General features: G+C 35.6%; 1 protein-coding gene and 1 long non-coding RNA gene across 2 annotated transcripts; both read left to right on the top strand.

The window, feature by feature from the left end:
- The first annotated feature begins 1,089 nt into the window (after window positions 1-1,089).
- Window positions 1,090-8,348, top strand: LOC139783441 (uncharacterized). Its single transcript, XM_071722590.1, has 4 exons — window positions 1,090-1,552; window positions 2,522-2,873; window positions 2,971-3,265; window positions 5,974-8,348. The coding sequence occupies exon 4, from the start codon at window positions 6,605-6,607 to the stop codon at window positions 7,667-7,669; it is 1,065 nt and encodes a 354-aa protein (XP_071578691.1). The 5' UTR covers window positions 1,090-1,552; window positions 2,522-2,873; window positions 2,971-3,265; window positions 5,974-6,604; the 3' UTR covers window positions 7,670-8,348.
- Window positions 8,349-11,539: 3,191 nt separating this feature from the next.
- Window positions 11,540-12,765, top strand: LOC139783440 (uncharacterized). The gene is made up of 4 exons (XR_011721267.1): window positions 11,540-11,701; window positions 11,807-12,066; window positions 12,141-12,354; window positions 12,450-12,765. It is a non-coding gene; the product is annotated as an uncharacterized lncRNA (long non-coding RNA).
- The last annotated feature ends 12,060 nt before the right edge of the window (window positions 12,766-24,825 follow it).

Here is a 24,825-nt window from a genome sequence, read left to right as displayed (position 1 = left end):
CATTCGTCGTTCGTCGTTAGTCGAGAAAAGTGAACCATCACATAACCAGTACAATCGAGCACGGTTAACGTGAGGTAATAAGCGAAAGCATTTCGACGCATCGTGTTTCTATTTTCATCAAACGTGCAAGACTATATACGCGTAACACGAAAGCTATATATACGCGTGCGACATAAAGTGACGAAAATTGAATGCGCGAGCCACCAAGGGCAAATACACGAAGACTTGCAAACCACGATTTTTTTGTGAGCAAGGTAAGCAGACATTTTTCGGCATTTACTACGTTTACGCAAGCATTATTTTTGTAGCAATTTATGATAATTCTGCTAGAGACCCCCGTTTACGCGAAGTGAATTATGCAGAGACCCCCGTTTACGTGGAATAAATTATCGTGTTACGATAATTTTGAGTAAGTTACTACAGAAGTAACGCTCGCGTAAACGTAGTAATTATTAGAGCCAGGGCACGTACATTGCCGCAGCCTCTTACACTGAAAAAAATATTTAGATCCAAAAAAATATTTATTTAGATAGTGCCAATGACTTATTTACTTAATATAATACACATATTTATTTAGAATTAGATATTTTTACTTAATTTAAGTAAAGATATCTAATTTTAAATAAATATGTGATTATATTAAGTAAATAAGTCATTGGCACTATCTAAATAAATATTTTCTTGGATCTAAATATTTCTTTTAGTGTACGCCAGCTTACGTGAGAATGACATTATGAAATGTACAGACATTATGTACAGACATTATGAAATGTGCTATACAAGCTACAACACTTAGCACGCATAGCTAAGTTTATAGTTACGCGCGTGAAAATTCGATTCGCAGTTGTTTGTGCGACGCTATCATTTCGGCGCTTAGCCGCGGGCGACGACAGCGTCTCTATCTCACGTCTCGCGTGCCATCTGCCATGTAATAGTGGTTATGGTTAGTGGTTAAGAAGCCATTGTTGCATTGTTCGCATTTCGTTTCGCGCGTGAGTTGAGTTGAGGCCGCAGGGGAAAGGGGGAAGTGATCCGCGCAGTTCCTTCCCTCCGACGCGACGGCTCCGACGACCGCCGCCCGCGTCGTGAGTAGTCCCCCTTTACCCCCGCGTGATCCGCGGCGCCGTTCAGACCGCTTCCGCGCGCGCGAGGATACGTAGCCGGGCCGAGCGGACTCGCGGCGTCATCGGCGACCTCGCGCGCGATCGTCGCGACGACCGGGCGACGTAGGTGCCGCGCGTCGGAACGTGCACGCGGACACGGCGGCACGTAGGTGTTGCGCATCTGCTTTGTCCGCGCGACCGCGTGCGCCACGCGCGTTCTTCTCGGGGAACGGAAGACTGCCTCCCCCTCGCTCGGGTGACGTGTGCCGGGTCGCGGAAACGGACCCCCGTCGCGCTTTCTTCGCCGCCGAGACTGCCGAGAGACGGAATTTGGGCCTAACGTACCTACGGCATCCCGAGTTCGCGGAAATATCAAAAGATAGACAAAGAAGTTCACGAGCTATTAAACCGTTGGGGTGTATCTCCACCTGTTATTGATAGATTCAAAGGTAAGTATTTCTATTGTAAATACTGCATGAGACTGCGATTTTCCGTGCTTACTTCTCTCACCTTATATATGTATGCAAAATTACCGTTCGGCATCATTCCACGATCTCACAATCATGGCATATATATGTGAGATCTAGATTCTAGAAATATCGAGAGCGCTCTATCACGTGATCGATATACAGGTGACATGCCGCGACCGCGTGTGTGTGTGTGCCGGGCCTGTCGAAAGTACGGGTCGGAGCGGCAGTCGTCTACCGGCCGCCGAACGATAAGACGGAATAATGTACTCGCAATGTATTTAGAATAAAGTATCTTACATATATTCTTTTATCTTCTAATTTGATAGGTAAAAGAATATTCGCTATGACTGATCATACGGAATGATGCCGAACGGTAATTTTGCATACATATAAGGTTAAAGAAGTAAACATCCTGAACAATAACTTTGCATTATATATATGAATAAACTTATTAATACATTGAGAAAAAAATGTTCTGGATTTTAGTAAATATTAGTTTGCATACAACTGTGACTCCATTTATTAAAATAAAGAAAATTTTCCTTTTTATTAGTATATTTTTTCCCTAGTAAATCAATATTGTGTTTTATATTAGGTGAATTAAATCATTAATTCAGCTCATTGACTCAAATAAATCTCATCAGACTTTAATACGCAGGTCATGAAGAACTCAATTAGGAAATGCCTTATGTAATACTCTATATATCCTTATATAGTATGCCTGCATGAACGCGGCCAGTAAAACTTATCACCCATCGAATATGACGATATTTAATCCATTATATTTATAATATATAGATACTAATACATGTTAGTAATACGTTAGATACAGTAAGAGAAAAATTTCTTAATTCACAACGAGTTAAAGCTAATTCTATCGCGCTGTTTTGTTTCACGAAAGAGTAGATTATTTAATGAAAGTCTAAACATGTTATTATTTCCAAACAGGTTGTCAGTCAAGAAAATGATCATTGTATATGGTACGGAGTATGTTACACGGATGCAGCTATGCACAAAAAGTATTGTCCTTACGATGGACCACCGAAACCATTGAATTCTGAAGGACAAAAATTGTTGGCTAAGCATTGTCCACATTTGTTGGTGGATGATGGCAAAGGAATTAATACCTGCTGCGATACAACTCAGCTTGCTACGTTAGACTCAAATATCAAGCTTGCGTCAAATTTTCTAAAAAGATGCCCTAGTTGCTTAGATAATTTAGTGAAACATTTTTGCGATTTTACATGTGCTGTTAACCAAAGCAAATTTATCAACATTACGGAGAAAGGCGAAGCAAATGGTAATTATTATATTTTATCATTTAATATGTTTAAGATTTAATATTTTATGTTTATAACATTTTGATACGCATTTTACTATTTTGAATCTCTTTCCAGGTGTAGAATATATTAACGGGATAGGTGTATATATAACAAATAAATATCTTGACGGCACGTTTAACTCGTGCAATAAGGTGTCAGTGCCGAGTACGGGGCAGTTAGCATTGGATTTAATGTGCGGAGAATGGGGTGCAAGAGTAGATGTACTCCTTTGAAATGGTTTCACTATATGGGTGATGCTGAGAATAATGTTTATGTACCTTTCCAAATCACATATGTGAATACTGACAAATCTGTCGGATCATTTGTGCCATTAGACCCTCCAATCACACCATGCAGTACGGCGCTAAACGTTAGTATTATTTTTTTAATAGAATTTTTTTATTAGAAATGTATATGTATAAAATATACAACATATACTTTCTGTGTGAACAATACATACAAAAATGTATATCACAAATGCTCTTTTAAATCTATAAAATTCATTGACAGCGTAAAACTTTTTAATAAGATAAGTGTATAACGCAAAGTGTATAATGCATTCATTAGCTACACATTTTTCTCCTATAAGAATCTGTTAAGTACTGATAAATCAAAAGCAGGTGATCAAGAATAACGAGTTCTTAATAACTCATGTAATATTCATTAGTTAAGATAAAATAGATTATTTTATTTTATATTTTTATGGAATTATATATTTTATTTATTAATTTTTGTAATAAAGCATATGCATGATTAAAATTAATATGATATACTTTTTATGTGTATACTATAGAATCCAAAAGTTGAATATCTTAATATAATTCGCCTATTATTTCATATACGAAAAAAATTAGTTGAACTTAATTTTAAGAAATAAATATGGTGCAAAAAATTTCTTCAAAATTATTGTTTTTAAAATTAAAAATATGCTATTTTAAAATGGAAAAAGAATATATTTTTCTTACATCAAATGACACTAAAATGAAAAATCATCTAAGTTAATTAAAAATTGATGCGTTAAAATTGTTTAGGACAATTTAAATTGTATATTATATACAATATTTTTAGTATCATTTAATTTAAAAGCATTCTATTGAGACTGCGTTCCGATATTCACTGCAAATACTGAAAATCTATAGTTTACACATTATAGATTTTCAGTAATGACAGTGAATATCAGAACGCAGCCTTTTTTTTTGCTTTAACAGACCACTCTATTATTGTCATTCAGTAAAATGGATAGAATGGAAAAGTTTTTGATACAAACTTGGATTTGCTCTTATTGTTGGGGTAGACATTTCTGGAGACTTATGTTTTGCACTCATAAAAGTCATTTTGTTACATGAAAGTGAACCTTTGTTTGTATGCTCACCTATAATTAATATAGGACTCAATCCCCATGTCAGAGGGTACGAAGTAGAGAATAATGAAAAAGATAATAAGTGGTTTTGCATCAAGGCTAGTGAACTTACTGATTATCAGCCACTTCATGTGTACAAAATGGCAAATGGAGAACAATATATTGTTTTGAAGTATTATATAAAGAAGGATGTTTAATAAATGTTGATTTTGGCCCCTAAGTGTGAAATAAATAGACTCAAAAAATCACTGTTTGAGCTCTTAAATGACAGAAAATAATAATTATTTGAACTAATAGAAACATTGCAGGAATAGCTTAAATATGGTATAATAATTATTGTTTCCAGCCATTTCAGGACTCAAGCAATAATTTTTTAAGGATTTTTCTATTCACTTATTCATTATTTGTCTCACACTTGGAAAACAATTTTTTTACATCTTCCTTTTACTTTTTTTACATTTTTCTTTTACGAATGTACTTTCGTCTTCCAAAATAATAAAATGTGTTCTTAAAATATATATAGATATCTAAAATATATTTATATATCAATATTAAATATATTTATATGTCAGTAATATATAATATTTTTATTTTTTATTTTCCACCAGCATTTAAAACGTGTTTTGTTAATACCTGCTACTTTCGCCATAAAAAGTTGCTGATACTAATTAGCTGTCATTTTCAAATGCAGTTATTGAAGAAACAAAAATTGTGTTGAAAAGAAGAAAATTTGCAGTTTTTAATGAGTATAAATAAAACTTAACAATGTTTGTATAATGATAATTAAATAAGCTAATGCATTAGCTTATTTGATTATCTGTTTATTTTTCATTATTTCTTGTCAATAAAATAAATTGGTATACAAAATTTTGTTAAGTTTTATTTACATCCATTAAAAACTGAAGACTTTCCTCTTTTCAACGCAATGTTTGTTTTTTCAATAACTGTATTCGAAAATGATATCTGATTAGTTTCAACAACTTCCTTTCAGACATCCTGTAATATACAGCACAGCTCTAACTATGAGATCCTGGAGCTAGTATAGCATTGCTTCTTTAGTAAAATTAATAGTTAAGACAGCAAAAATTACTTTGCATTAGCAGCGAAGATTGTATCCTTATAGCTAAAAATCTTAGCACTCATAGTAAAGATTATTTAGTTCCTGCAGCAAAAAATGAATTAGCTAGGGATAAAGTAGCTATCTTTGTAGCTAAAAATCTTAGCACTCATAGTGAAGATTATTTAGTTCATGCAGCAAATCATGAATTAGCTAGGGATAAAGTAGCTATCTTTATAGCTAAAAAACTTAGCACTCATAGTGAAGATTATTTAGTTCCTGCAGCAAAAAATGAATTAGCTAGGGATAAAGTAGCTCATTCAGCTAAGCGAAATTTGTCTGTTGTAGCAAAAATTTGTTACTACAGTACCTAAGTCCAAATAGCGAATAAATTTAGCTGGGACAGCAACAGCATTAGCTGTCCCTAGAATAGGGACACATCTTAGCTGTCACAGCTAAATTTTAGCTCCTGCTGCTAATCCTTTTTTTGAGTGTACAGCAACGCACATAGAAAAACGTAACATAACACACGTATAACGTATGGCACGTTACGTTACGTTTTTCTCTCGTAAGCTGGCGTAAGAGGCTGCGGCAGTGTACGTGTCCTGGCTTTTACTTGTCTTGAATCGGATTAATTGTATTAAATGCATATTGTGCGTAGTTTTTTGTTGAAGATCCAGTGTATTGGGCACATGTGTGCCTTTCTACTGATAGACTCGAATGCTTTTTCTATCGAATCTGTAAAGTAAGAAGAAACATGGCTGACGACGAAGTGAAGGCAATACTACGAGATTTGGATTTAGAAAATCTGATTGATACATTTACAAGTAAGTAGTCATTGTTCATTTAGAACTCGTGCTAATTGTAAGATACATTTCACAAGGACTTCCGTTTCCGGAACGATCGAGGTGACAGGTGTGAGAGTGTGTGAGAATAAAGTGAATAGAAGGGAGAGTTGGAGGAGGCTGAGGAAGGCGAGAGTGTGCGAGAAGGGAGGAGTAAAGGTGAGTGAGCGTGGAGGAGAGAGGGGAGAGTGGTGGAGGAGTGGAAAAAGGGAGTATAGGAGGAAAGGTGACAGGGCTCAGACAAAGCGTACGGCACGAACGATAGTCGGTGTAGAGGGGCGACGCGATAGGTGAGCCGAGACGCGTGCGGAGCGCTGGGTAGGGCGAGAACAAGAGGCGATATAGAGGGGAGACTCGGCAGACGAACGGAGGTACGTGCGGTTGTGCGTGGCAGAACATAAAGTATAGCACGGGTAGAGGGAGAAGTGAGACATTGAGGAGGTAGAGATGAGCGAAGAGAGAGAAAGCGGAACGGAGATAAAGAAAGCGATAGATAAAGTAAAAGAAAAGGATAGAGTCAGAAGGGGGAGTACGGGGAGCACGGGGAGCACGGGAACCTTAGAAGAGTTTTGGAAAAGGAAGAGAGAGGATTTAGATAAGAGTGAGGGGGAAGATAAGGATACGGCTTTCAAGAGAAGCAATATGACGGCAAGGTCGCCTAAAGCGGAAACGGAGGTAGGGGAGAAAGAGTTGAGGGGGATAATTAATGAATTGAGAGAGGGTTTTAGGAGCATGAGAGAAGAGTTAAGGGAGGGTTTTAAGGAGCAAGGAAGGGAAGTAGAGAAGATAAGGAACGAGTTAAGAGTGCGAGAGGAGAAGTGGAGCGCGGAGAGAGAGGAACTTAAGAAGAGAATTGATGATTTGGAAAGAAAACTGGAAGGGATGAGAATGGAGTTTAAGGAGGGTGGGCAAGAAGGAGGAAAAGGTGCAGAAGGAAGCGCAGGACTGAGAAGGGCGGAGGGGAGTGAGGAGTCCGATTGGAAGGAAAGGGTAGAAAGGCTGGAAAGGAGGTGTGAAATGAAGGAGAGGGGAGAAAGGAAGAGAAACATTGTGATTAAAGGAGTAAAAGAGGAGGAGGGAGGAATAAAGGGGGGAATAGAGGAGGTGATGAAAAAGATAGGAGTGGAGGCTAAGATAGAGGAAATTAGAAAAATAGATGCTGGAAGGAGAGAGAAGGGAGGTATGGCAGTGGTAAGAGTAGGAAGTGAGGAGGAGAAGGCAAGAATAATAAGAAATAAGTGGAAATTGAGAGATGGAGGTATTTGGATAGAGGAAGATTTAACATGGGAAGAAAGGAGGATAAAATGGAGGGTAAATCAAATTGCTTGGAAGGCGAGAGGAGAGGGAAAAAGAGTGCGGATAGGGCAGGGAAAGGTATGGATAGAGGGGGAATGGTGGATGTGGGATGAGGTAAGAGACGTACTCAGAGATAGCAGAGGGAGGTGTTGGGAGGCAGGACAAGGGAAAGAGGAAGAAGGCAAGAGAGAGGAAGGACAAAAGCAGGGGGAATAGAAGAGGGAGAGGGAGCGGATAGGGCAGAGGGGAGAGAAGTAGAAAAAGGGAAGGAGAAGAAAGAGGATGTGGAGAAAGGAGTGGGAGAGGAGGAGAGGGAGGAGGAAGAGAGGGGAGAGAGAGAGGAGGGAAGGAGAGTATACAATGTGGCGAAAGATAAAGAGACAGAGGTCAGATGGGACGAGGAAGGGGGGAGAAGGACGGACTGGAGGATAGTGTTCTGGAATATAGCGGGTTTGGAAAATAAAGATAAGGAATTCTGGGAGGGGCTGAAGAAGGAAGATGTGATAGTTTTGATGGAGACGTGGATAGGAGAAAAGGGTTGGGAAAGAGTAAGGGGTAGGCTGCCAAAAGGGTACGATTGGGGAGTGCAATGGGCGAAGAGGAAGAATAAAAAAGGGAGAGCGATGGGAGGGATGTTAATGGGGATGAGAAAAGGTTTAAAGGAGAAGGGAACTGAAATCGAAATAAGTAGGGAGGGACTGATAGTTGGAAAGGTAAGGATAGGTGGGGAGAGTTGGAAAATTGTAGGGGTGTATGCGAAAAAGGAGGAAATGGAAGGGATTATGCAGGAGTTAGGACAAATAATGGATAGGAAAAAGGAAGGAAGGTATACGATAATTGGGGGAGATTTTAATGCGAGGACTGGAGGAGAAGGAGGAGGTGTGGAAGAAGAAGAGCGGGGAAGGGGAGGGGAGATGGTGGGGGGAAGAAAATCGAAGGATAAGAAGACGGACAGAGAGGGGAGACTTTTGGTGAGGACCATAGAGGAGAAAGGATGGGAAATATTCAATGGGAGCATGAGAGGAGACGAGGAGGGAGAATTCACATTCACAGGAGGAAGAGGAGCAACGGTAATTGACTACGTAATAGGAGAAGGAGAAGTGAGAGAGAGGGTCGTGAGCATGACGGTGGGGGATAGAGTAGACTCGGATCACCATCCCTTGGAAGTGGTGTTAAGAAGAGAGAGTGTTGAGAGAGACAGAGGAAGAGGGTGGAAGAAAAGAAGCAGGGGGGTCTGGAACGAGGAAGGAGCTAAGGTTTTCATGGAAAAAATAGGGAAAGTGGAGGAAAGGGGGGAAGAATTAAATAGAGAATGGGAGGTAATGGAATCAAGAATAGTAGAGGCGTTAAAAGGAGTAGAGGAGGAGTTGAAGGGGAGCAAGAAGGAGAAGGTGGGATGGTGGGATAAGGAGTGTAGAGAAGCGAAGAAAGAGGCGAGAAAGAAATTAAGGGAATGGAGAAAGGAAAGAGGAGAAGACAGGGCATTCAAGGAAAAAAGGAAGAAGTTTAAGGAGTTATGTAAGAGGAAGAAGGAAGAAGAGAATTTGAGATGGGAGAGGAAAGCGGAGGAGGCAAGGAGGGAGTCGGAGGTTTGGGAGATAGTAAATAAAGAGAGAAGAAAAAGGAGGGGAATTGAGGAAGAGATAGAGGAGGGAGAATGGAAAGAGCACTTTATGAAATTGCTAGGAGGAGTGGAGGGGAGGGTGAGGATGGGGAAGGAAGGTGTGAGGGAGGAAAAGGAGGGAGAGGAGGAGGGGGAGATAAGTTTAGGAGAAATGAAGAGGGTAATGAGGAAGTTAAAGGATGGAAAGGCAATGGGACGGGATGGGATACCAAGTGAGGTATGGAAGCGCGGGGGGAAGGAGTTGGAGATTTGGGCGTGGAGATTCATTAACAGGATCTGGAAGAGAGGAGGATGGCCGGAAAACTGGAAGGAGGGAATAATTGCACCAATTGTAAAGAAAGGGGAAGGAAAAAAGGTGGAGGAGTATAGAGGGGTGACAATAATGTCGTCGCTGTATAAGGTGTATACAGCAATCTTGGCAGAGAGGTTAAGAGAGGAGCTAGAGGGGAAGGGAATAGTACCGCAAAACCAAACTGGTTTCAGAAGGGGAATGGGAACAATAGATAACATTTATGTGTTGAATTACCTGGTGAACAGAAAGTTGGAGAAGAAAGGGGGAAAACTGATAGCATGTTTTGTGGATCTTAGGGCGGCGTTTGACTCGGTAGATAGAGGGGTATTAATAAAAGCAATGAGAGAAAGAGGAATAAGGGAGGGGCTGGTGAGGAGGACGGAGGAGATCCTGAGGGAGACGAAAAGTAGGGTAAGGGTGGGAAACGAAATAGGGGAAGAGTTCTGGACGGGGAGGGGGGTAAGACAGGGGTGTCCGCTGAGTCCGTTACTTTTCAACATAATGTTAGCAGATATGGAAGAGGAAATGGGCAGAGTGAAATGGGGAGGGATAAGGCTAGGAGGTAAGAGGATATATACGTTGGCGTATGCCGATGACGTAGTGTTAATTGCAGAGGATGAGGATCAAATGAGGAGTATGCTTGAAAGGTTAGAGGGATATCTAGGTAGGAAGAGGTTGGAGTTAAATGTGGAAAAAACTAAAATAATGAGATTTAAGAAAGGAGGAGAAAGGGACTGTAAGAGAAGATGGAGATGGGAAGTAAAGGAATTTCGGTATTTAGGGTATGTGTTCCAAAGGAACGGAGGGCAGGAGGCACAGGTAAGAGAAAGGATCAAGAAGGCGGCAGCGGTGATGGGGAAGGTTTGGGGGATAGGGAAGAGAAGATTTGGGAAAGACTGGGGAAAAAGAATGTGGCTGTTTGATAGACTGGTGTGGACGGTTATGGGGTATGGAGCAGAAATATGGGGATGGAGAGAGAGGGAAGGAATGGAAAGGTTGGAGGAAAGGTATATTAGATGGGTCTTGGGAGTAGATGGAAAAACGCCGTGGTACTTAGTGAGAGAGGAGCTACAAAGGGAGAAATTAAGAGGGAGGGCGGGAATAAGCGCATGGAGATTCGAGAAGAAGTTAGAGGAGGGAAAAGGAAGTGAGCTGGCGAGGTTATGTTGGGAGGAGCTGAAGGGAAGGGAGAAGGAAGGGAGAGCAGGATCGAGCTGGGAACGGGAGAGAGAAGGGTTCTTTGAGGAAAGAGGAGTGGGGTTAAAGGAGCTTGAAAGGTTGAGAGAAGAGGGAGACGGTTGGCACCGCAAGCTAGTTGGAGGAGACAAGGAGACGCAAAGGAAAGAGAGATGGGAGAAGATCGAGAAATCGGATTACAATAGGTGGTACAAGGTAATAAAGGGAGAGGGTATCCCAGGATATCTGAAGAAGGGATGGGGAGAGAGCAGATGGAGAAGGGTGGCGAGGTTTAGGTTAGGGAGTGAGATGAGAGAGAGCAGGTACTGGGAGGGGGAAGAGAGGAAGAAATGTAGGATGTGTGAATATAGGAAAGAAACGTGGGAGCATGTGTGGGAGGAATGTAGAAGATGGAATTCAGGAGGAGGAAGTTGGCAGGAAGCGGTGGGTTGGGTTTTGGGTGAGGAAGGGGGAGGAGAGGAATGGATGATGGAAATAGAGAGGGAAAGAAGGAAAGGGAAAGGGGAGTCGGAGGAGTAAGGAGAAGGATTAGGGGAGGAGAGAAAGGGAGAAGGAAGAGACAGACAAGGGAAGGAGGAGGGAGAGGAAAGTAGAATAAAGGAGAGGAGAGCAATATGCGGAAGGGATGAAGGTGAAGGCGGAGGAGCTTCTGAGGGATCCGGACGAGAACAAGGAGGAGCCGAGGCAGGAAGGATGGAAGCAGACGGACGTAGAACCGGAGGAAGCAGAGGAAGACAAACAGAGGGGGAAAGGAAGAGGGGGAGGGAGAGGGAAATTAGGCAAATTGTAAGGTCGCATAAGGCCAGGGCGCGAAGGGGAGTTTGTGTAAGAGGTTTGGGTACGTTCCTTACAAAAACGCCTTGTAAGCCCTACGGGGATATACAATAAACTTATCTATCTATCTATCTTGTAAGATACATTTCTATATACAATACTAAATGTAAAATTTTATTTTTCTAGAAGAGCGAATTAATATAAAAGCATTAAAAAATTTGACAATACCTATGATTAATGAATTAATCCAAACAATAGGTGATAGAGCCATTTTTATTGAATATTGGCAACGTAATTTTAGTAAACCATCAAAAAGTTCAGAAAATAAAGAAAAAGATGCACAGCCCATATTAAAAAAAGGGTAAAATAAATTTTTTGCTTTTAAAAGTTTTGGAATAAATTTATAAGTTCTTATTGTTTATTTATATGTTACATATATACTATTCTGCCATATTTAAACTTCCAGAAATTAGATGAAAACTCTGATACAGATTCAATTACTACTTCAACTACTGAAGAAGAAAATGAGTTCAAGAAAGACATTTGTTTAGTACAAAATTCAGAACTTATTAAACAATCTCTTTTATCAATGAAGGATATTCTTTCAAAACAAAAATTAGGTTTAAGAATCATTACAGCTTATAGAGAACAAAAATGCTTCACTGAAGCTCAGAGAAATAAACTTTGCGATATAATAGTTACATATATTGATGAAAAATTTTCAGAGTAAGTTTGTGCAATTTATTTTATTTATTTAATATCGAATAGCATAGTGATTATCATAATACATACTTTCACAGGTTGCCAAATGATATAGCAAAACATGTTGCTGAAAAAATTTGTGAGGCTTTTCCAACTGAAGTTGTTAAAACTTATTATATGTCTCCAGTAAAAAAGAAAAATTCGGCAGATAACAAATCTAAAGCATCTAAAGGCAAATTGATATCAATGTGGAGAAATAAGAGGAATAGGAATAAAAGGTTTTCTGCCAAAATTCCAAAACCAATAGAAGAGGTTGAGAACAATGTTTCAGATGGTAGCATTATATTTATTTAGTTGTATGTATAATATTTAAATTTGCCTGTTGCAAAATTTTTTATTTTTTATAGAAAATGTTGATGAGAAAGTTTTGGAAAGTATGACATGGTTGGCAGCTAATGAGGCTCCTTGGACAGAGGTTCTATTACATTGGTCTGCAACATATGATTTAAGGAAAAAAGATTTGCACAATAATCAGGATAGAGATTTGTCTAATATTTTTTCTAAATGGACACATTACAAACATCCACATGGTTATAACCTCATAAATCAAGATTTCAATAAAATGTCTCTGTCAAATGTTGCTTTAAGCAAATCAAATTTTAAACGCTTCTTCAATATAATTCTTCAAACTTTTTCAATTAATTCCAAAGACAACGATGGATATGAAATGCTCAATAAAATAAAAAAGGAGGATTTGAATAATGGTATTTATTTTTTTATCATTATTTATACATTATACGAATATCAATATTCATATATCAGAAGAATAGATCTATTATATGTTTCAGAACAAAAAATATTAACAATGTTTAAACTGTTACCTCATCTAATACCCCCAAAAGCAATGAAAAAAATTGATGGAGTATGCAAAAAGGCTTCTATTTATGCTGCCGAGAAATGCATGATAAGGACTGTGAAAGTATGTACATATTTAAGAAAAAATTGAACTTTTATGGTCTATTCTCTATTTAAATTATATTTGGCTGTGGATTTTTTTATTTAATCATATTAGTAACTTTGAAGCAAGCCAAATTTTGCACATTTTAATTATATTTAGTTCTTTTGACGTTAAATACCGAAAGCGGTCGATGGACATTACATATATAGAAAGATAGAAAGAAAGATTAGAAGAGGCAGCGTGAGCATTACGCAAGGATGATTGGCGGCACTTAATGTGTTAACGCTAGACGTTGCATGCATAAAGAGAAAAAACGAAATAAAAAAAGATAGCAAATGCTTATTACAGCGTTTCATTAAAATGCACAAAATAAGGCTTATTATAAAATTTGATAAACAATATATCAATTACATTATTGTTTCAACTATTTCTTGTTTTTTTTTTAGATTGCTGGAGATGTTACTTTAATAAGGCATGAAGCAAAGCAGCAAGCCCAAATGTTAAAAGTTACACTTCAACCATATATCATTAATGTCGATGGAGAGGATCTGCATGAAATATATGTTTGCGTCGATGACATATTATATAAAACAAATACTGCTTTAGAAGCTATTGATGTCTGCTTCAAAGCATTTCAAGTTTTTCATGTAAAATATCCATCAGCTTGCGAGCATTTATGGTTGCTAATTCAAAAAGGTATTTACATGTTCGATACTATATATGATGCACAAATACCTCATATACAAAATGTGTTGAGCAAAATTGTTAAGCCCGATGAAAAGAACATAGATACTTCTGATCATCCTGATGAATTATCAGAATAATATTGAATCTTTTGTTTTACATATATATAAAGTTCTTTCAATTTACAGTTCCTTTAAATTACAGTTAATACTTAATTTCTAAGTTCTGTACTATAAGTTTTTTATTATTTCTTTCAAAATGAATTGTTTTTTTTGCGAGAAACAATTTATAACTATGGACCTTGTTATGCAACACATAAGGTTAAAACATAAGTTTATGTTAAATTGTACCGTTACGTGTAAGTTTGACAATTGTAATGATCAGTTTACTAATGTTTACTCTTTACGAAGACACGTTCTCAATAAACATTATATATCAGAAACAAAATTAGCTTCAAGTATAACTTCAAAGCGTATAAATCAGAGCCGGGATTTAGTTGCACATTTCGGGCCGATTCCCGAGGCGACGCCTCCTATACCCCCACTACCGCTCGAGGCTCAGCGGCCGAGCCGCCGATCGCTCACGTGACGCGTCATCTCAGGAGCGTCGCGCGTGCTATAAGCATGATGGAACTGTAATCTCCCCCGAATAATATTAAAAAGTTAGTTATATAGAATATATAATTATAATTAGGACAATAGTTTCCGCGCCACCCATAGGGTACTATTGCTGACGCCTTTTTTTTCAAGTGGTTTTCCCAGTAGGCCTATTCCACTAAAAAGAAAAATAATGTGAAATTTATTAATGAACGAAAGAGCTAGCTCGCATTAATAAAGTTAATGATTTATCGTTTAAGTTTAAGGAAGAACGTTTATCGGTTTTTATGATTTCCATTTTCGAAAACAAGCATTCATATAAGAATGTGGATCCAAACATGGAAAAAAATTCGAAGACCAAAATTTTTAAGATTAGGGTAACTTGAATTATTTAAAATCTTAAAAAAGTCCGCCTCTTTTTCTGGACAAGTCTTGAGGGAAAGATCATTTTGCAAATCGCAAAGTTCCTCTTGAAAGTCTAAATTTTGTTCTTTGATTCCCGCATTGAGAGGATATTCGAACAGAATCAAGTCCCTTCTAAGACTTTCGAAGTCAGTAAAATGCGTGTCGAACTGACTTATCAATGAGTCAATTAAGTGAATGTTTTTTAAAATTACAGCTTGTGCCGTATTCTTCGAAGAGAATTTGGCAAGAGAGATAGAAATGGAGAATACCTTTTTCCAAATGATTTTTAAATAAAATTAATTTTCTACGAAATGAATCAATATGACTAATTAATTGACATATTGTTTGGTTGGGCTTTTGCAGCTTTAAAAATATTTAAATGATTGGTTACATCTGTGATAAGAGCGAGTTCACAAAGAAACCGTATTTACGAAGAGAGATTTAAATTTCCTACGTTAACTATACCGCGTATCTATGCCGCGCATTCGATATGCAATTGTTTTGATTCCTTCTTGTTTTCCAACCGTTATTGTCGCTGGCGGATCACTTCGTGAAACGTGGATATAAAGTGCGTGGATATAAACTCTTATTATTCTTCGTTATTCTTATATTTCTTCGAAAAGTTATAAGGTTTGTTTTTTGTATAGTTTTTCCTTAAGTGTGCGTGCTAATGATTGTGTAATTTTTTTGTCAAACCAGTACGATGGCCAGTGAGCAAAGGTATGAACAACATTTTGATAAGAAATGGGAGGATAGTTTTTTTGCACTTATTGGCAATCACACGGTGTGTATTTTATGCAAATATAAACCTGCTGTTGTGAAAAAATTTGTCATTGAGAGACATTATGAAAAAAAACATGCAAGTGAATATTCAAAATATGAAGGTCAAGAAAAATGTAATTTAATAGAGGGTTTAAAATTGATTTATCAGGAAAGTTCCAGTTCTAATGATAATTCTAATAATGCTAATTCTTCGGTAAAAGCTGTTACTGCATCATATGCTATTTCGCTTCTTATTGCCCAACATTCTAAGCCGTTTATGGAAGGTAATTTTATAAAGGAATGTCTCATCGAGGCAGTAAAATCATTCGGCAATTCATTGACGCTTGCTGAAGCTGCTAGCATTCCTTTAAGTAAAAAGACAGTGGCAGCAAGAATTACTGATATTGCTTGTTCGATAGAAGAAAAACTAAAATTTTTGTTAGCCAGTTGTGCTTATTTTTCATTATGTTTAGATGAAAGCACCGATATTGGACATGTGAGTCAATTGAGTATTTTTGCTCGAATTGTACAAAACGATTTTTCACATGTCGAGGAGCTCTTAGATTTTGTTCCATTACATGACACAACAACAGGTCTAGATATTTTTAAAGCCGTGGAAAAAACTCTTCAAAAATTGAATACCGATTTTTCGAAATGTTCAGCCATAGTAACAGATGGCGCAAAAGCGATGGTAGGTCACAAAATTGGTTTCTTCGGTCAAATAAAGCAGCGCAATTTAAAATTCCCCCTTATTCACTGTATTATTCATCAAGAAGCATTATGTGGGAAAGCTATAAAATTGTCTGCAGCCATGAAAACTGTTACAAAAATCATCAATTCAATAAAAGGCGGCCACAAGTTTCTTTCTCATCGAAAATTTCAACACTTTCTCGAAGAACATAATGCACTTTATACAGATGTACCCCTACATTGTGAAGTCCGATGGCTCAGTGCTGCAAAATGTTTAGAAAAGTTTTTTGCGATAAGAAAAGAGATCTTCCTTTTCTTGCAAGAAATGTCTAGTGGCAAAGATAATGACATTAAATCTCTCTCCGAAGATACGGAGTTTCTTTGTGAACTCGCTCTTATCACCGATGTAACCAATCATTTAAATACTTTAAATTTAAAGCTGCAAAAGCCCGACCAAACAATATGTCAATTAGTTAGTCATATTGACTCATTTCGTAGAAAATTAATTTTATTTAAAAATCATTTAGAAAAAGATGCTCTTCATTTCTATCCCTCTTGCCAGATTCTCTTCGAAGAATACGGCACAAGCTGTAATTTTAAAAAACATATTCAGTTAATTGACTCATTAATAACTCAGTTCGACAAGCGTTTTACTGACTTCGAAAGTCTTAGAAAGGACTTAGTTTTGTTCGAAAATCCTCTCACTGCGGAAATCGAAAAACAAAATGTAGAATTTCAAGAGGAACTTTGCGATTTGCAAAATGATCTTTCCCTTAAAACTCGTCCAGAAAAAGGAGCGGACTTTTTTAAGATTTTAAACAATTCAAATTACCCTAATCTTAAAAATTTTGGTCTTCGAATTTTTTCCATGTTTGGATCCACATACTTATGTGAATGCTCGTTTTCGAAAATGAAAATGATAAAAACCGATAAACGTTCTTCCTTAAGCGATAAATCATTAACTTCATTAATGCGAGCTAGTTCTTCTAACATTCCTATAGATATCCCATCTATTGTACAATCATGTAAACGGCCTAGAAAATCGACCAATTAGTAAATGAGAGTAAAATAAAGAGGAACAGAAATGCATTCTGCGATTGGCGCAGTAATTGCAAATAAAATGCATTCTGCGCAGTGCGCAGTGATGAGAGTAAAATAAAGAGGAACAGAAATGCATTCTGCGATTGGCGCAGTAATTGCAAATAAAATGCATTCTGCGCAGTGCGCAGTGATGAGAGTAAAATAAAGAGGAACAGAAATGCATTCTGCGATTGGCGCAGTAATTGCAAATAAAATGCATTCTGCGCAGTGCGCAGTGATGAAAGTAAAATAAAGAGGAACAGAAATGCATTCTGCGATTGGCGCAGTAATTGCAAATAAAATGCATTCTGCGCAGTGCGCAGTGATGAGAGTAAAATAAAGAGGAACAGAAATGCATTCTGCGATTGGCGCAGTAGTTGCAAATAAAATGCATTCTGCGCAGTGCGCAGTGATGAGAGTAAAATAAAGAGGAACAGAAATGCATTCTGCGATAGGTGCAGTAATTGCAAATCAAATGCATTCTGCGCAGTGCGCAGTGATTACTTTATCATTCAAAGGAAAAAAAGAAAAATACATATTATCTTTTCAGTGGAGTAGGCCTACTGGGGATACCACTTTAAAAAAAACGCGTCAGCAATAGTACCCCATGGGTGGCGCGGAAACTATTGTCCTAATTATAATTATATATTCTATATAACTAACTTTTTAATATTATTCGGGGGAGATTACAGTTCCATCATGCTTATAGCACGCGCGACGCTCCTGAGATGACGCGTCACGTGAGCGATCGGCAGCTCGGCCGCTGAGCCTCGAGCGGTAGTGGGGGTATAGGAGGCGTCGCCTCGGGAATCGGCCCGAAATGTGCAACTAAATCCCGGCTCTGGTATAAATGATACAGTTCTTGCCACAAACGCTTCTGAAATTTCTGATGCGACTTCAACTATTCCTCATTTTGATCCAAAGTCAAACAATTCTAATGAGAGTCAAAAACAGATGTAACACGATTGAAACGAATAATTCTGTAAATAATGAAAAGTTTGACATTGACGTTTACCAATCAACTGTTTTTAAATCGGCTCTTTCTACTATAGTAAAAATGTATGCTGACTTAATATTAAGTAGAGGAACAATACTTAAAATTACTAAAACTGTAAGTAACATTTATTTAGAAACGTGTATACAAGCTTTACAGCAGTGTTGTGAAAATAATAATAATTTGAATATTTCGTTAAACATGCTAAAAAATGGTTTTGCATTCTTTAAATCAGAGACAAAAACTTTTAAATATTTAGAACAAATAAATTGTCTTTTTTTGCCTAAAAATATAATTGTTCGAACATATTTAAGTTTCGGAAAAGTTAGAAAAGTTGGCCGAAACAAAGTTCATTACGGTAAATTAAGTTTGACTCCTTTAGAATCTGTTTTAAAACGTTTTTTGGAACTCCCCAATGTGCTCGATGCAATAGATTTATTTGCTGTAAAATGTAGAACAAGTAAAGACTTGCAGTCGGTTTTTCAAGGTCAATTTTGGGAATCTGCATTAAGCGAAACAAGTAAATATATTCTTCCTTTCACAATTTATTTTGATGAGTTTGAAATCAACAATCCGTTGGGTTCTCGAAAATGTAAAAATAAACTTGGAGCAGTGTACTGTTGTATTCCATGTTTGCCACCAGAATACGCGAGTAAATTAGAAAATATATTTTTACTTCAGTTAAATAAATATGAGGATCATAAATTGTTGGGCAATAAAAAAATTTTTATTAACGTTGTTAACAAAATTCAAGAGCTTGTGAGTCATGGGATTGTCATAAATAAAAATAATAAAGAAACAAAGATTTTTTTCAAATTATGTTATATAGTAGGGGATAACCTAGGTTTAAATACCATTCTTGGGTTCAGTAAAAATTTTAATCAGTCGTATTGTTGTAGAATATGTGTAGCTAATAAAAAACAGATACAACATATGACAGTAGAAAATTCCGAAATTTTAAGGACAGTTGATAATTATTCAGAACATGCTTCTAATCATTCTTTTGGTGTAACAGAAAAATGCATTTTCAATGATATCCCTGGATATCATGTGATAAGCAACGCGTCAGTCGATCCTATGCACGATATAGTTGAAGGCGTTTGCCGCTATGATATGGCTAAAGTTTTGAGCAACCTTATTGATAAATATAAGTTCTTCACTATACAAATATTAAACGAAAGAATTTGTACTGTCAGTTCAAGTTGTGATAAAAACGTAACTCCCATTTTAAAACATGAAGCAATAAAAAATCAAAAAATTATTCTTTCTGCTTCGGAAATGCATTATCTTGTTGATAATTTGGTCATTTTTGTTGGTGATTTAGTCCCTATAGAAAATCCGATATGGAAACTGTATCTTATGTTGCGTCAAATCACTAATATTGTTTTATTCGACATTATTTCTGACGAAATAATAGAATTTTTTTCATCCACCGTCTCTCAATATTTGAATTTATACTTGGAACTTTTTAAGGGTAGTACACTCAAATTAAAACATCATAATTTACTTCATTATGGTCAACTTATGCGTAAATTTGGTCCATTAAAGCATATGTCTTCTATTCGTTTTGAAGGCAAGCATAAAATGTTTAAGGATAATAGTAAAGTAGTTACATCGCGCAAAAACCCATCCTATACTTTTGCTCTTAGGCATCAATTGTATCTTTGTAATAGATTTATTAATGACGAAGGTTTTTCATTACAAGTGATTAAAGGAGCGATACAATCAAAATTATTTTTAGTTGAAGATTTCGATAACATTAAACACATTCTACCTTCCGAGTTGTTTTATGATTATGATTCAGTTTCATGGGTTAGGGTGAATGGTACACTTTACACAATCAATAATATTATAAATATAAGTAATAACTTTAATTTTTTATTTGCAAATATTAAGTATATATTAGTAAATTTTCTAAAAGAAGTTTATTTTCTATGTCAAACATACTCAAACGTTTGTTATTGTAACCATTTTCAATCGTTTGAAGTAAAACAAAGTAACAATTGGGCCATAATACAGCAAAACATACTCGTAGACTATAAGGTTTATACAAAACATTTCTTGTCTAACATAAATTATATTCCATGCACATTTTTTTCTTAGTATAAGCTATGCGAAAGAAGTTTATTTTGATTATTACTATGTATAAATGTTTACCTAAGAACGTGTACCTAAAGATATTAATAAAGAGTGTAATAATTATAGAAAATAAACGTTATAACTTATTTATTTCAAACTGTACCTTTTTCGTACTATAATGACTAATATTGATAGTGATTGATTAATTGTCTATATTATATAACATTTTGTATATTATTGTTTTATATAATTAATATATAATACATATATTAATTACGACATGTAGAAAGTTCTGTAATAATTAAAATTGACCTCAAATTAATTTTATATTGATTTATCATAATTTATCATAATTTTATATTGATTTATCATTATTTTATATTGATTTATCATTATTTAAATTGATTTATATTGATTTTATATATGGTTATTAAGGCTGCGTTTCGATATTAACTGCCAGTACTGAAAATCTATAGTGTACGTAAACTATAGATTTTCAGTACTAACAGTGAATATCGGAACGCAGCTTTAATAAACATATATGAAATTAATATAAATCAATTTAAATCATGATAAATCAATATAAAATAATGATAAATCAATATAAAATTATGATAAGTTATGATAAATCAATATAAAATTAATTTGAAGTCAATTTTAATTATTTTAGATAATAATGTATTATATTTTAATAAATATTTATTAAGTTTATGAAATATTTATTGAAAACCATCTTACTATTTTGTGTAATAAATCAAACATTAATTTGAAAGGAGATAATGCTTCTTCATTTTTAGATTTCGGATGCTCAGTTTTAAGTAAATATTAAGTCCATTTAAAGTCTATGCCAGAGTTTTTCATAAAACGATTAATTAAATTTAAGTTAATATTTTGTTACTACAACAAGCGTTTCTGAAGATTTAATTTGTGAATAGTTCAAATTAAACAACTGTTTATTCAAATGTGGTAAACAGTTACTCAATTTTAGTAGCGCAACATTAAAAACCAGTACATAGAATATTTCTATAAATAAATATTTTCTACATTTTACTTTACATATCTCGTATGTAATAAATGATTTATTACTTTTCAGGAGACAGTATCTCATTCTGAACCATATTTTAATTTATTTTAAAGTACTGTTTATTCAAATGTAGTAAAGAGTTACTCAATTTTAGTAGCGCAATATTAAAAACCAGTAGATGGAATATATATATAAATAAATATTTTCTACATTTCACTGTACATATCTCGTATATAATAAATAATTTATTACTTCTTAGCAAACAGTATCTCATTCTGAACAATATTTTAATTTGATTCAAAATAATTGGCCATTGGTACTATGTGACTGAATTATTTACTCAAAACAAATTATTTTTTTTTGGATTGAACAATTTTTTTTTTCAGTGTACTATGTATGTTCCTTTAAATTCGAGAGTTCCATAATAATGCATTCGTATGCAGGCCTCCCTGGTCACTTCGTGTATATATGCATATTTTCCATTTAGAACGTCCGAATTATGAGAAAACATTCCACATTTCCGGATCGTACGATCGATTTCTACCTTGCATTGTATCACTTTTACAGATTCGAATTCGTTGAGCTGCAATAATTGTATGAAGACTTGGCTAGAATTGACCTTTGGTAGTGGAATATCGCATTCTTCAACGTTTATTAATGATAAGGTTGTTAAATTGGTAGTTGGGGAAGTACAATCATATCCTATTATTCCGTAAGTTTGGCGTATCCATATGGTTATTATTAATATCGCGGTTATTCCTTTAATCCGGGGATCCATCTGAAATTTATTGAGTTGTCTTTGTAGTATATTGTATCTGTTTATTTATTTATTTATTTATTTATTTATTTATTTATTCATTCATTTATTTATTCATTCATTTATTTATTCATTCATTTATTTATTCATTCATTTATTTATTCATTCATTTATTTATTCATTCATTTATTCATTCATTTATTCATTCATTTATTCATTTATTCATTTATTTATTCATTTATTTATTTATTTATTTATTTATTTATTTATTAATTTATTTATTAATTTATTTATTTATTTATTTATTTATTTATTTATTTATTTATTTATTTATTTATTTATTTATTTATTTATTTATTTATTTATTTATTTATTTATTTATTTATTTATTTATTTGAGAGAATTCTCATGTTTGCATCTTGGGCATTTTTAAACCAAAGTAAAGGCTTATGATCTGTGACTAATGTAAATTTTCGCCCGTATAGATATGGTCGGAAATGTTTGACGCAATATATTATCGCTAAAGCTTCCTTTTCATAAGTGTCGTATTTTAATTCGTTGTCGGTTAAAGTTCGCGACGCGTATGCTATTGGCCGATCTTTGTTTATTTCTCCTTGCGATAATATGCCCCCTACGGCAGTTCCGGAAGCGTCGGTAGTTAAAATGAAAGGTTTCGAAAAGTCAGGATATTGCAAGACCGGTTCTTCGCATAATTTCTGTTTCAACATTTCGAAAGATTCTTCTTGAACAGATGTCCAGTTAAAAGGCGTGTCGTTTTTTAATAAATTTGTTAAAGGTTTAGCTAATTTGGAAAAATTTGGTATAAATCTTCTGTAATATCCTGCTAATCCAAGAAATTGTTTAATATTTTTCGGTGTTTTTGGCTTAGGGAATTGTCTTACGGCTTCCAATTTTTTTGGATCGGGTTTAATTCCATCGCTACTTATTATGTGTCCTAAGTATGTTACCTTGGTTTTTAAAAATTCGCATTTATCGGGCTGTAATTTTAGATTAGCTTGGCGGAGTCGTTCCATTACTAAATTGTACCTTCTTTCGTGTTCTTCTAATGTAGGAGCGGAAATAATAATATCATCCATATAGATAAATACACCTTCTATCCCGGTTAATATTAGATCCATTAGTCGTTGGAAAGTGGCGGGAGCATTCTTTAACCCGAAAGGCATTCTTACGAATTCATAATGACCATTAGGAGTTGTAAATGCGGTTTTATGGCTATCTGTGGGATCCATTTCTATTTGGTGAAACCCAGAGGCGAGATCACATACGGTGAAATATTTTGCATTGCCTAACTGGTCGATAATTTCGACAATGTTCGGTAATGGGTAGGCATCGCCCATAGTTTTTTCATTCACGCCTCGGAAATCTAATACTACTCTCCAACGTTTGTTTCCTTTTGAGTCTTCCTTTTTCGGCACTATCCAAATAGGCGTATTGTAAGGTGACTGAGAAGGTTTTATGATCCCTGCCTCGAGCAGTTCCTTTACCTGTTTATTTATTTCCTCCTTGTGGACTTGTGGAAATCTATATTGTCGAGTATTTATTGGTCGATCATCCGTTGTTGGTATTTGATGTCGCAATACATGAGTGGCTGTTAATTTTTCTCCGGGAAGGTGGAATTGATCTTGACTATTACTTATAAGTTTCATAACACTTTTCTTTTCTTCATTATTTAAGTGTTCTAGTCGTAGCAATTTCGTAATCTCCGTAAGCCTATCTTTCTTAGGTTCTCCGGATGATACAAAACATTCGCGTGAAATAACATTATTAATTGGTGCTTCTGTTGTTAGGTGATGTTGTTTGGATTTACGTTTGAATCTGAAATTTTCCATTATTTCATGGAATCGAGCTTGTGCGCATGCCAAAGTTTTTGAAGACGGTTTACTTTTCCTGTTAATTTCATAAATTTTCTGCATATTGGGATTATATGATTTTACTCTTCTCATGAGTTCTCCAATAGTAACATGAGAGGTATTATTTTTATTAACATCTGCACTTTTTATGGGTATTCCAACCCTTGGAAATATTATTTTTTTCTCTGGATTTAAGAAGCTCTCTATTTTTGGCTCTCTTAAACAAAATTCTGTCGTATTACGTAGTGAGGTTTGGTTACTTCCCTCCTCGCAATCGACGGGAGTAGAATATTCTAGAGGAGCCTGGAAACTTGCCTCTGCAATTCTAGGATTGTTTAAATCTTCCGGAGAGGTTTGGTAACTTCCCCCTCCAGAGATTTTGGAATTATTTAACTTTTCAGAAGAGGTTTGGTAACTTCCCCCTCCAGGATTTTTAGATTTATTTAATAATTCAGGAGGGGTTGTGACCGGAACAACGAATGAAATTGTTAAAATTATTAAATATAGCCACTTACTACTTGGGCTCCCAAGTAGCAAAATGACGTCATAATGACGGCGAATTTTGGTCACAAAATGACCAATCTGACGTCCTACATAGGTCTCGTGAGACCCGAAAATGACGTCGATATGTCACATCCTCACGACGTCATTTTTTTGACGTCTTAATGACGGCAAAAATAGGACCAATATATGACTTAATTGACCAATATATGACGAAACTTTGACGTTTTAACAATCAACGTATGACATCAGTTTTAAACATCTTCTTGATAGTTATTACATAACCACTGTATACATAGTCACCATAAATCATGTTGAAAGGAATTTTTCCTTCCAACATGTTTTATGATAACTATTTCATGCAGTGGTCATGTTATAACTG

This window comes from Temnothorax nylanderi, unplaced genomic scaffold, assembly GCF_030848795.1.
Source record: "Temnothorax nylanderi isolate EJ_2023f unplaced genomic scaffold, tnyl_v1.0 TNYL_tig0501_pilon, whole genome shotgun sequence".
Classification (NCBI taxonomy): domain Eukaryota; kingdom Metazoa; phylum Arthropoda; class Insecta; order Hymenoptera; family Formicidae; genus Temnothorax; species Temnothorax nylanderi.
The sequence above is the reverse complement of the archived record's forward strand: the minus strand, read 5'-3'. Positions and strand labels throughout refer to the sequence as shown.